The sequence below is a fragment of the Periophthalmus magnuspinnatus genome, chromosome 12 (assembly GCF_009829125.3).
Source record: "Periophthalmus magnuspinnatus isolate fPerMag1 chromosome 12, fPerMag1.2.pri, whole genome shotgun sequence".
In the NCBI taxonomy this organism is placed as follows: Eukaryota; Metazoa; Chordata; class Actinopteri; order Gobiiformes; family Gobiidae; genus Periophthalmus; species Periophthalmus magnuspinnatus.
In genome coordinates, this window is record NC_047137.1 from 5290158 (window position 1) to 5303222 (window position 13065).

A 13065-nucleotide genomic window follows, 5' to 3' on the forward strand; every position below is an offset into this window, starting at 1 on the left:
TGGGACAAATTTCGCTTTGGCGTGATGAGATTATGAACCCACCTCCACCACATGATAGACGTATTAATAGACTTATTTCACTTTCAAAAGCTTCTAAGTTGTCTTTACACGTTCATTATTGACGTGGAGGAAAGAGCATGGAGAGGAAGACATGAGAACTGATTATAAATGTAGCACAACACATTAAACCATACGTGTCAAACTCAAGGCCCGCGGGCTCAAAGTGGCCCTTCACATCATTTTATGCGGCCCGCGACAGAGCAAACTAAAAGGTATGACGGTCTTAACATGTAATTTTATCAGGAGACACGCAGTTACACAGCCATATTTTTTTACATCTTTGCAAATGCATATGTAATATTTGTAACCTGAAGAAGTAATGCAAGGACGAAAGTGGGTTAAAACTTTACTTAGACCCACTATGATGAAGACTGGTAACATTTTCAGCTTGCAATAAATAGATTAATGCATTTTATTTAAAGGCTAAAGGCGTCTACATATGTTATATTATTTTGTTTTGCCTTCATTGAGCATTTTTAACTCTCCTTTTCCAGCACTGAGCTTTTATTTTGAAAGCTGTTCCCAGATTCCTCTTTCTACTCACTATCTAACTTGACTTTGGCTCTCACTGCTGCTTTGGCGCCGCACGCTGCCTCTTCACTGGAGAAGCGGCTACTGAGAGGAGCTTCTTCTCTGTGGATTTACCTCGACAGGAACTTCTATCTACTTTTACGCGCCGCTGTGCCGCTGTGCCACTGCGCGCGACACTTTGAGACGCACTTTCTTCAAACTAACCCGGTCTCCCTGTCTGCTCTCTGCTTGTGTTCATGTGTTTTATGTGGCTGCGCTCCACAGTGAGGTAGACTTCTTAAGGTTTTTTTTTGTTTTTTGTTTTTTGTTTTTTTTTTTCTCACCGGGAGCGTGCGTTCTGATTTACCCCGTGGATGCTGCTGCTTTGGGGCTTGATTTGTGAGCCCTGCGGGACCAACCTGACATAAGGGGCACCATGGCTTCGTTGTCTCTCCGCACTTGTTTGAGGAATATGTGCCCGGAGATGCTGCTCGTTTTGCCGGTGTTGTGGTGGCTTTTACCCCTGACCGGAGCGGCTCCCTCTCAGAGCACGGAGCAGCTGGACACGGGGGTGGTAAGTGTCAAATCCTTAATACAAAAAGGTTAAAGTTTTCTTGGCAACATCGTTTGTTTTAATTACGCACCTTTTAGATCAGTTTGCGTGGGCTTCCTCTTTTGGCACCCGAAAGCAAGTGCTGTCTTCGCTTATACTTGCACTGAATTTTAACTCTCCTCTGCAGCGCAAGAGCTGTGGAAGCGCACGCTGTTAGTGCAAAAATGCATACACAAGAGAGGACACGCGGAATCTCCAGTGGGAAGAAATAACGTATAAAAATCAATCCATGTGTTCCTCTGTCTGAAAGATAAATGTACATGGAAGGATTTGCCTGGGCGTCTTATATCGACCCATCTATGCTGTGCGTTTTCAGCGTGGAGAAGAGATGGGGAGTCTATTGCCAGTGGAAGGTGATTTAAATCCGCATGGAATTTGATGTTTTCTAGGAAGTGCTGTTTGGATGCACTGAGATCAAAGGAGTTCAGGGAAGGCTAGGGTTAAGAATGGATGTATTGTTTTTTTTTGGGAGGAGGCATGGAAGTCCTTGTAGTTCTCAGGAAAATGATGGCACCTTGTTACATGTAAAATATGGGATACTTTTACTCCTGGAATTAGTTGCATGCTGACTATTGTTATTGGGGCTCACAGTACAAAACAGATAATGAGCGGATAAGAGCATAAACAGCAGATAACAAGAAATAACCGAATGTCTGTGTAGTTTGTGCACCCATTTTGAGAAATATGTCAAGGTTTAATTTGACTCTTGGATGACGGCAGTGGTCCCTTGTGTCAGTGTGGTCATTTTTTGTTTCAGTTTAACAAAAAAACACAGAAAAAAAACATCATCCTGGCATTTCTTTCTCAAATTTCAACAAAAAAATTGAAAAAAAACATCATCATGGCATTTCTTTCTCAAATTTCAACAAAAAATTTGAAAAAAAAAAACATCATCATGGCATTTCTTTCTCAAATTTCAACAAATTGATAAGTGGTGCATTTTCCAAATAGCAAATGTTTCTCCTACCCATTTTTGTGATTGCTTCCAAATCTGATCTATCTGCTACAAAAAGTTCAAAAGAAACCATGGTATAATTACAGTATTTCATTTTGATATACCCCATTAAGACTGGCACTGAGCCAACACGAGTGGCACAATTGAGTTGCATTGTTATTCTATCCTCTAATTGACCGGCGATGTCCTCCCTTGTCTCTAATACAGTCTTCCCCAACACATTGAACTTCTGCATGCCTGTGCAGTGAATGAGTAATGCGCTCGGCTTTGGGAGCACACACGGCCTGTAAAGCTGCCAGTGGCCCCACATCGTGCATCATCATCAGCTGCCCCGCTCTCTCTAAGTTTGATAAGTCTATCCTGAGAGAGGCGAGTGAGGGCTTCACATCTGCCAATAGTTTACAGAATCATCCAGGACTTCCAGTGGGTACACGGGAGATATAATTCAAAACTATACTCTTGGAAACTTGTCATTTATTGATCATTGTCTCAGGTTTTGAAGGCATGTGTTAAAATAGCGTCCTACTGTTTTTACTCCCCGGGTGCTCCTTTCCTTACTCGCTACTCATCCAAACTTCTGTCTCATCTTCCCTGGGCGTTAAATTACTTCCCCCTGAAAGTTAGACGCTTTGAGGTTGTTTTGCTTCTTCCCTCGCCTAGTTTAAATCGATGAGTACACAAGTTTGCAAGTTGGCAAAATTAGATTACTTAAGTGGTATATTTTTGGCGTGTGTACATAGCCCCTTACTACTGTGCTCATGCTACTACTACTACTACTTTGATTGTTTCTACTGCTGTAGTATTTTATCTGGTTGTCACAAATCAAATGCATGGCTTAAATATGTTTAATGCCATACTGTGGAACATTCCTGCTAGTCATCGTAGAAACTAGCAGTAGTGGACCACCTGCAGAAAAGTTAGTGTGCCCATACTGTTCACGTCTTTGCTAATTGAAAGCTTGTAAAGGTGCACTGTGGAACTTTTCTGATGGAAGTCCGCCACCTGCTTGTCTCCATGGTGATTTTATAGCATTGTTTGGCATTAAATTTGTATATTATTCCATAAAGATGAGCAAAAGACTCCACCAGGGCACAGCCAGGCCAAGTTACAGGTCAGGTCTGTGGAGTGATTTTTCCAAGGTATTTAATAGAATAAAAGAATGTTAAACTTAATACCATACTGTGGAACATACCAGGGAAAGCATTAATATCTCCATAACGACAGACCCCCACTGTAAAATTTACATAGTGTACCTTTATATTGAATGGAAAAAAAGAAAAAAAAAAACTGTAAAAGAGTAAAAAATGTAGCTGCTTTCCTCCTCTGGATTGAAGCTCTTATTTTGGGCTGGTGACACATGACATACTGTGGCAGACACTTTTACTGCCTTTTAAAGGGCATTATTTTTAACTTGGCTAATGGTGGAGAGAGACAGCGTGTGAAGTGCTAGTGCGGATGACAGCTTCAGCGGCTCCACATAATCTCCAGCACCTGCATTTTTATAAGGTCAGCGTGGACATCAGACGGATCAGAGGACCTTGCAGGCACAGGCTTTTATGGACTGGGTTTTAGAGTGTAAACAATCGCTCAAGTTACTGTTTTCATTGTGTGGGCAACTGGCTTTTGGCCTAATATGTTTTGTTGGCACAGTTTTGGATTTGGCAAGGATATTATGTGTACTACAATGAAAAATCCATAGCATGACGATTAAGGTTACGTTACATTTTATTATACGTATTAAAACTGTATTGAGTGGGATGGCTTGGGTTGTCCGAAAAATCCATAACCAGTTACTAATCCTAAAAACACAGCTAGAGTGTGGAGGTACTGATGAATGGTCATAAACGTTTTCAGAAATAACTAGAAATAACCATAATTCTGTGTTTAAAATGACTTTTTATGATTGTAATATGGATATGGTAAAGTGATTGGATTGTGTATATCAGAACTTACAGACTTATCTTATGTGCGTAAAATAAAGTTTAAAATTGTACTACTGTGACAACAATACAGCCCTGCGCAGAGTAGACATGGGACGATAACTGCGATTAACAATAATATCACGTTAATAAAAGTTCCTGACAGTTTAAAAATATTATGGATAATGGATGAATAATGATAAATGTAATGTTAAGAATAACTTCCATGTTTAAACAATGTATAATTGTACTTTGTTATCAGTGAGAACAACTACAATCTAGCGAAGAACATTATGGACAAGCCCGGAGCAAGAAACCTCACATGGGCCCCCCTCTCCTCTAATACAAATTAATGGGAAGAAGGTCCAATTCTGGGCTTCTAAGACCCTGGGGAGCGGGACAACAGACCACTTTGCTCCCTCCTGTTGACTCTCCTGTGGATATGTAGCTTTTTTAGAACATTCTGGTGATTATCTTTGTTGGCAATTATCACGATTGTATAAAATGCCCCATGAATGATTAATGTTCATGGGGCATTTTATCACAGAGTGCGACTGCAGGGTAATGTCTGGCCATCCCTCTCATGTTCAGTCAAGGTTCTCTCTGTAGGGATGATGGAAAACAAACTTGAGATAACATTTCCTATATTAAGGGGGTTAGTTTTTGGTGACGTTTGTTCACATACGATACAACCACACATCTTAATAATAAATACTTAATAATAATAAGTATAAGGTATTTAGAAATCACGAGCTGGCTTCATACATATAAACCTACTATTTATACATTTCACTATCACATCAGTTCATAGCTTTCAAAAAATATAATATAATATCAGTGTCACACAAATTTCAGTGTGTGGTATTACACGTCATTATCAGTGTTGGCAGTGTTTAGTTATTCCACAACCACGTTTGAAGTTCTACAAAAAAATGTTGCATAGTTTGTTTGACTTTTTAGTTCATTTGGGAGATTGTTCCACTCCGTTACTGCATTACAGGAGAAGTCTATTTGTGCAAATGGGGTTTTGCATTTTGGTATGGTACACTGCCCGCTATGCATTGTGAATGAGAAGGATTCAGTGTTTCAGTGTTAGGATTTGTTAATTCAAAAGTATAAATGGCTCTAGCTTCACATTCTGTTTTGGAATTTACATGTATTAGACAAATTCAAGACACACAAGGCACAATTTGGGATTTCCGTGCATTCAAAAACCATGTTCCTGTTTGGATATTCCTGTATTTCTTCTGTTGCTCCTAATGTATCGAATGCAGGAGCAGGTGAAGATATAAGTCTACCTTTTACAATCGCTTTGAGCTGAGGAAACATTTTCGCTGGGTAAATGTCAAACAGACATTTACTTGTGTGTCTTCTGGTTTCCTATGGACACCAAGCCTTAAAATGCCAACTTATTTAAATGTCAGCTTATAAGATTTAAAGGTGCCACCAAGTGTAGTCACAGGTCAGGTCTGTGAAAAGGCCCTGACCCACTTACAGTAAGATTGATGAGTTTAAAGGCGTACCCATTCACCGTCTCGAAGTTGTATTTAGAGTGATTCATACATGTTTGAGTCATTTTTATACTTCTGTATTCATGACGTTGTTGACCCGTCCGATCAACCCATATTTTCAGCAGCACCGGTTATGGCCATTACTCTGCACTTACTTCGTTCTCCAGTTTTATTGGTGATATGTGTTGGATTCGGCAGAGCTGCATTGTCATCTTAGTAATTTTTTAATCTGCAGCTACCCATAGGAGGTGAGTACAGCTTCACCGCAATTTAAAATGTTCAAATTATGACATAATGAAATTGCATAAAACAAAAAACAAAAAACAAACAAAACAAAAACAACAATGTAACCATTTTATGTTGTAAAAATGATCAAAGACATCCTGTGAACGTTCTTACTCTAATGTATTCTTTAAAGTAAAAATGCCAAATAGAGGAACAGTTTGCAACCACAGACCACAAACTTAAAAGCACCTTTCATGTTGGGACTCCCTCTACAAGTTCACAGCCCTGAAGTAGTCTCTGTGGAGCAGTGGGGCAGACGTGTTATATTTCCCCCATTTTATTTGGAAAAATCCTGGAAAGTTCATTCTCAACCTGGCCTTAAAGAGTTACAATAGGTAATAGAATCTTCTGACATTTGAAATCCAGATGTGACTTCTCTTATTTGAGAAGCAGCATTGGTTCAATAGTAGGGTATGCCTTAGTGTTATTGTCACGTTACTAAAATTTCAAACTTCAGTACTAAGGAACAGACTCAGGATTCAATACTGATTCTGATACCACGATGATAATTAAAAAAAACACTCTTATTAGAGAATAGAATGTCATTTTCAACATTAAATCGTAGTGCTTTCTTTTATATTACCATGTGCCCTTACATCTGTGTAATCCCTCAGTCATCCAGGTAGGTTCCGTAGTGGTCCATGGTGTATACTAGTCTGTGTGTTTTATACTTGTTCTGATACAGCTCAAGATCATTCTAAAATTAGTCAGCAAATGATCATTTCTGTCCTGTGAATGTTATTATTATCATGTTTTTTGTATATATATATTTTTTTTGCTCAAAAAAATATATAATCTCTAGTTTTAGTTTTAGAATCGATTAGTATCTGAATTGAATACTTTTTACAACCCTAGTCTGTTTCTAGAGTGTAGTTTTTTATGGCTTTTCCTTTGTTAAAAAGGCACGTGCTGTCTTAATTAGGCCCAATCTACCAAAATTACCTGGACCAATATATACTTGGACCATTTGTTTTTCCTTTCATTTAAATTCTGTTGGTCTGCCTACCTATGTTTTATATTGTGTCTGGTTTCCAATGAGTAAAATGCCTAGCCAAATGCTAAATACTGGTAGTTCCCACTCCTGGAAAGCAATGCCTCATTTTCTGGGTTCAGCTATAATCATTTTTCTAAAAGAATAGAACATACAAAAGCACCTCATCATTTTTATATACTGTCATGTCATAAGGGCTGTCCATAGCTCGAGTTATACAAAACAGATTCGTAGTCCCCAATTAAAACAACAGTATTTTTTAGGACTACACAATTTTTCACAATCGAATTGAAATTGCAATTTGAGTTGGCGTAATTCAAATCGTGAAGGCTGCAATTATTTAGATAATAGAATGTGTTTTGCAAAGAACAAAATATTCTGTCTTTTTATAGAAAAAAAAATGTTGCAAATTGTTGCACTCGTAGGGAATTTCTCAGTATTAATGTATCAGTGCATATTTCAATCTTCTCAAATGCTAATGCTCCTGGTTAGCCCTGTTATGATAACACATTTTGAAACATGACATATTTTTACAGAGACATACTGTGATAAACGATGGGATTAAAACTACTTTATGCCACTGATGCAATAACAATAACACAAGATAATACTTGTAAACCATTTAAATAGACAGTATCATTATGTGGCATGGGCTGCAACAAATAAACAGTAGAATGAAGCAATAATTTATCACAGAAGTTACTAGTTTTCTACCCTCTGCAGCTCACACCTTATCGTATTAGAACATACCCAAAATATCCACACTATTGGAAAGGAATTGCACACATGATAAAGGCCTACTCCTAGTATTATTTACAATGTGCAGACTGTACAGGACCTTTCTTTATAAACCTATATCACAAATCCAATGACAATACTTCCCCAAAACCAAAAAAATAGCTGTTTGTTTTTTTATTTTTTTCCCCAGTATTGTGCAGCCCTAAATTCCTTTAACCAGATTCTTCTAGATATGTCCAAATTTTTCATTCTTTTGCGTCTTAAAACGGGAATAGCTCAAACACACTTTTATCAGCTTGGTACAATGGAGTGACATCAGACACTGTGGTAGTGAAGAAAGAGCCTGTCACAATGAAGGCGATGTCTACTGTCTCCGCCGCTGTCTCTATCTGGCCTGAAAAATGTTCTCTTTTACCATCACATTCATCTGAGTTTGACAAAAATGACTAAAGACACAGCGGTCCGTGTGGGTAATATGCCAGAGTACGGCGTTACATCTTGATTGGGGCAAGGATCTAAACTAAAATGTCAAAGAGCGTTCAAAGAGGCTTGTAAAATGAAGAGAAGCTTGGTGCGACTATTTGATAATGAGAGTAAAACAAATGGGCTAATTTAGATCAAGTCCTTTGCCAGACATGAAAATACTGTGCAATGTTGGATGGCAAACGTAATTCATTTAGACAACAGAAGTGACAAGTTCTTGATAAAAGATGGTGACTAGCAGATGAGTGTAGACCAGTCCGGTAATGGCATGTTGGTTGGTGACTGATACCGCGTCACTTTCAAGAGTCAGAAGTGATTTTGCTCCAGTAGAAAGCCATAAAGAAGATAAGGATGGATCGATGGTGACATATTTATCGTTTCTGACATGTGGCACAATCTTTGGTGGTGTGAAGAGCACAATAATATCTTTGCAAGAACTGTATTGTGATCGCATTGATTTTTTTCCCCCCCTCATAAGCAGCCATATTTGTTTTGATACAGATGGACCGTGCATGTCCCTGATTGGCTGATCCACCTGTCATTCACGCCCATCTGAACTGGGAGATTCAACAGTTTGACAGCTATTAAATGTCTTGTCATGTTAGTACGACTCTTGTCTCTTTTGTGCATCTGCATTTGATCATAACTGCTATTCTCCGAGGACTTGAGGAACAACAATCTCTCCCCAGAAAGCAATCCCTTGATCTCTATCCGCTGGTATTACTGCACGGCAGGCGGATCGCTCCATCACTCGAACCCACATTGTGAACCCGATGTAACGTATACTGTGTGCCTCAGTAACAGTCACACACCGAGCCTTTAAGTAAGTAAGCCGTACATCTCAGGTTTTCATTTTACAGCTCTGCCGCTCTCACTGTTGATGTATTACTGCATAGTGGCCATTTGCGCTTTCAGCACTTGGGGGAACTGAGTCAAATAAAAGGTAATATCTGCGCTTATGTTTGTGCTCATCACGTTATATCCCTCGTGAGGAGAATTTTCACACTGATTTAGAACTTCTATGTCTCCCTCAGGAGTCATTCACCTGAACAGAGCATGCCATTTGATGAGAAAGCGGACGGGCAAGCAGTTGAAGAATTGGATAAATTAATTTGTATTAATAGAGTGAGAGAGTCATCGTCACCTCTTATAGCTGTGATCATACTAAGGACATTATTTGGCAGTCATAGTTGCAAACAATATTAGATCAGCTGCTCGTTTCATGATGCAACACATTTTTTGCATAATATGTGTTGTTAGGCGATACAGAAACTGCATGGAAGATTGAGAAGCCATTGGTTTCAGGCATAAGGATTGCTTCCCTATTTGAAGGATTTGACACAGTCCTCCATAGTTATAGCAATAACGCAATACAAATCAAAATATTATATCTTTTGAATGGAGAAATGCTTCCACAAAATTCTTCAAATCAGGAAGGAAGGAAGGAATTTGCTTGAAATATGGATAGTGGTGGTTTGTCAATGCATTTTCAGTTATTAAAAGTCAAGTCATGTTGGTGTAAACTTATCCCTTACTTTGTTATGCAAATGACAAACGCATTGACCCTTGTTGAGTATTTTCACTGGTACACAGAATACTTTGCCTAGATAGTGATTGTTGTTTAAATTGAGAAATAGTCTGATGATTTGATCTAGAAACATAATTGTAATTTTTTGACAAGGTTACGCCACTCCAGTGAAATCCTTCCTGTTCACTCATCCACTTAAATTATTCACAACTCATCCCCACTGCTGTGTCAAAGTGAGGAAAAAACGACACTCCGGTTTTGCAGCTCTTCAGGTGGACTGTTTGCCTTGTGTCTTTGAAGCGAATTTTCATCACCACAGCGTTTCATCAAGTCTTGACTGTATCATGACATGCAAATTCAGCCTAGAAACTCTGAGGTGATGTATGGAATTTGTGTATTTCACACTTTGGATTGCCTGTTTGGTTCGTAACTCATTCTCAATTTTTCACCACTACAGGGTTCAAACATGGCCGTGCAATCAGATTTGTTTATTTCAGTGATGCAGTAGAAACAGAGCATATTGGCCACCGATGTTTTTGAACAAAATTAAACTTCTCTCACCTCAGATTGATGAAGTCTGCAAAGAGAGAAGTGCGTATTCTGAATTCCAGGCAGTCAATTTGTGCTTGTGCTCCCCCACCTTGTAACACTCAGTAAGACTCAGATACCACAAAAGTGAGTAAAGTGTCTTGCTGGAGGACACAACAGCTGCTGGCCACACTTTATCAAGAATTCGACCTACATGATCGATGTCTACCTTGAAGGAATATTACAATTCTCTGCGACCCAGTTAGCATTGACAACTTCATTCCAGCATGTCCAGGTCAAACCACCAAAGAGGCTATTACATACTAAATCTTTAAAAGTCTTTATGGAGAACCACACCTGGCTCGTCTAGCTCTCATTCTGCACTTTTTTTTTTCTCCAAGTGGACCATCTGGTATCAATTACACCAACCTACCTCCACTGCACTTCAGACTCATGCATCCTCATTCCTACCTATTGCTTTCAGAGAAAGTTTGACAAATGGCTTGGAAGAATTGAAAAGAGCATATTGTTAAAGGAACTGTAAGATTTTGACTTTGAATTTCACAAACATAACCTGTGTTCCTAGATACAAGGTAAACATGTTCAATCAAATTTCTTCAAATATAATTTTACTCATAACAATTCTAATGCTGATTTATTGATAATTACAAAAACATGGGACTTGACGGCCATGTTGGTCATGTTATATTTTGGTGTTTTGGTTTGCAAGATAAGTATCCAATCAGAAAGCAGAATGAGCCTCACATGAGTCTCTCATTTGGGTTGCCAGTTTCACTGCTTAAATCCAGTTGGTTCAAACCTAAAATGCCTCTCTCGGGTCTAAATCCTCACTACCTAAACTCCGGCACCTACAGCCAATCATTAATCGTGGCTAGTGCCTCTGCAGCTCAGTGAGTGAATTCTGGAGGTTTTCACATGAGGCATGGCCTGTCCATATACTGAGAAAAACTTGTGTGTACTGACAACCTTTAGTTGTGATTGTTGTTGTTGTTTTTTACAGATCCTTTAAGAATCTCTAATGCTTACATTGTGTAAAAATAAATTGTTAATCAGTGACATTATTGCTGTAGTTAGTTAAGTCCATCCTTGTAATTACCTGGGTCAGTGGGTCAGATAATATAGATGCGTTGCTATTGTAACAGTATCAGAGGATGAGGGAGGGCAGGAAAATTAGAAGAGGCAATTAAGACAATAGACAGAACTACTGGGTATTGTAGCTGTTAAAGTTTGCATAATTTGCACATGAATAATAAAATAGCCATTACTTACCTAAATAAATGTCACATTAATCTACACCACTGTTCGCTTTGACTGTACTGTCCCCGCTGCCCACACCAGCTGTCCACTCCATTTTTCTTGGAAATGTTATTTTGCATGTAATTATCTGTCAAGATTTTGAATTGATTTAGCTTGAATACAGTGTGTCCTTGGTGTCCTTTGTGTTGAAGACTCATGGACAGTACATTTATCATTTCTGTCTAGAACTGTTTCTAGGTAAACCATATCATTTCAAATGTTTATTGTTTTACAAAATTACCAAACTAATTTTTATTTGGATAAAAGTAAAGTAAATTCAAATGATCAGTTGCTGATTGTTTTTTGAAAATTTGTTTTGTGGAAATAGAAAAATGCTCTAATATGGTATGTGCTGATTATCTGGGCAATTAACTTTTCTTATCTATTTTATTGACTCTCACTAAGAGCATATTAACTTCACCAGTATGACGTGATTAGGGTTGTCAAAAGTATTGAAAATCAGATACTAATCGATACTAAAACTATTATTGATTGACTCTGAATTGAGTTCTACACATTATCAATCTGAGATGGCTCTCACTGAAAGCCATTGAAAAACACAGAATGTCATGACAATTATTTTAATCTGATTGGTCGAAGTGTCACAACAGCAGAACAAGATGAAAAATCAAACTTTAGTTACATCCAGTTGAGAGAAAAGCACAGGTTTCAGGTCCACAAATGCATGAAGCACTTACCTTGTGCACGTTTTTTTAATAAATAAAAATTGTCCATATAGATGCTTAAAACAGGCAGAAGTATGTTTGTTTTGGTTCACTGGGGCGCTTGGCCTTTGGCTTTCACACAAACCTCAGTGCTGCTCTATGATTGGTCCTCCCGCCCGATTAATCTTACAGCGAGTTTTTCAAGATGGATTCTTGTGACTTTGTGAACTCAAAGTATTGCAAGAATCCATCTTGCTGTGCAAGGATAGGTATTGATAAGCCTACTAAAAAAATCACATTCACAAGGCACGCCTGTGGACCACTATGGAACCTACCTACACAGATATAAAACCACACGGTGATATAGAAGAAAGTACTATTATTTAATGTTGAAAATCAAATTCTATTGTCTAAAGAAAAAAAAAAAGAAAAGAAAAAAAAAAGAAATGTTATTGAAATCAGTATTGAGTATCGAAATTAAGTTTGAAATTTTAATATCGTGACAGCACCACTAGCAATATCTGTACTAAGGTGACAAGTTGCAACTAGTCTTCGCAGCAGTTCTATTGCTGAAATAAGCACCATTTTATTTCTTCATTTTTGTTACATCAACACAACTGTCTCTGTATTCACCGCCAATGTGAGGTGACAGACATGTATTTGAACACTTTTTATATTTGATCTGGGATGCTGTGGAGACTTCACATGCATTAATGCAACCACACATATTGACTTATTGATCTGCTGTCAGTTTTTTTCTGAAGTCATCGGAAAAACTGATGTCTGTATTTTCTGGGACTGATTCAGTTTTCTATCCTAAGACTCGCACCTACAGCTTTAGCCTTGCAATCTTAAATGTGCTGCACATAAGCGCTTTTCACAACTCTCATATGGAGTGTGGCGTTTTGCCCTGACTAGCATACCTAAGTGCACTTCCTGATTATCCGACAATAAAATGCTTT

General features: G+C 38.3%; 1 protein-coding gene across 1 annotated transcript in view; it reads left to right on the forward strand.

The window, feature by feature from the left end:
- Nucleotides 1-909: 909 nt before the first annotated feature.
- mmp17a (matrix metallopeptidase 17a) overlaps nucleotides 910-13065 on the forward strand; it is a 156186-nt gene continuing 144030 nt past the window's right edge. Inside the window, exon 1 of the mRNA XM_033976347.2 lies at nucleotides 910-1144. Coding sequence (XP_033832238.1) covers nucleotides 1007-1144 — 138 coding nt within the window. The 5' untranslated portion in view covers nucleotides 910-1006. The remainder of the gene's footprint in view (nucleotides 1145-13065) is intronic.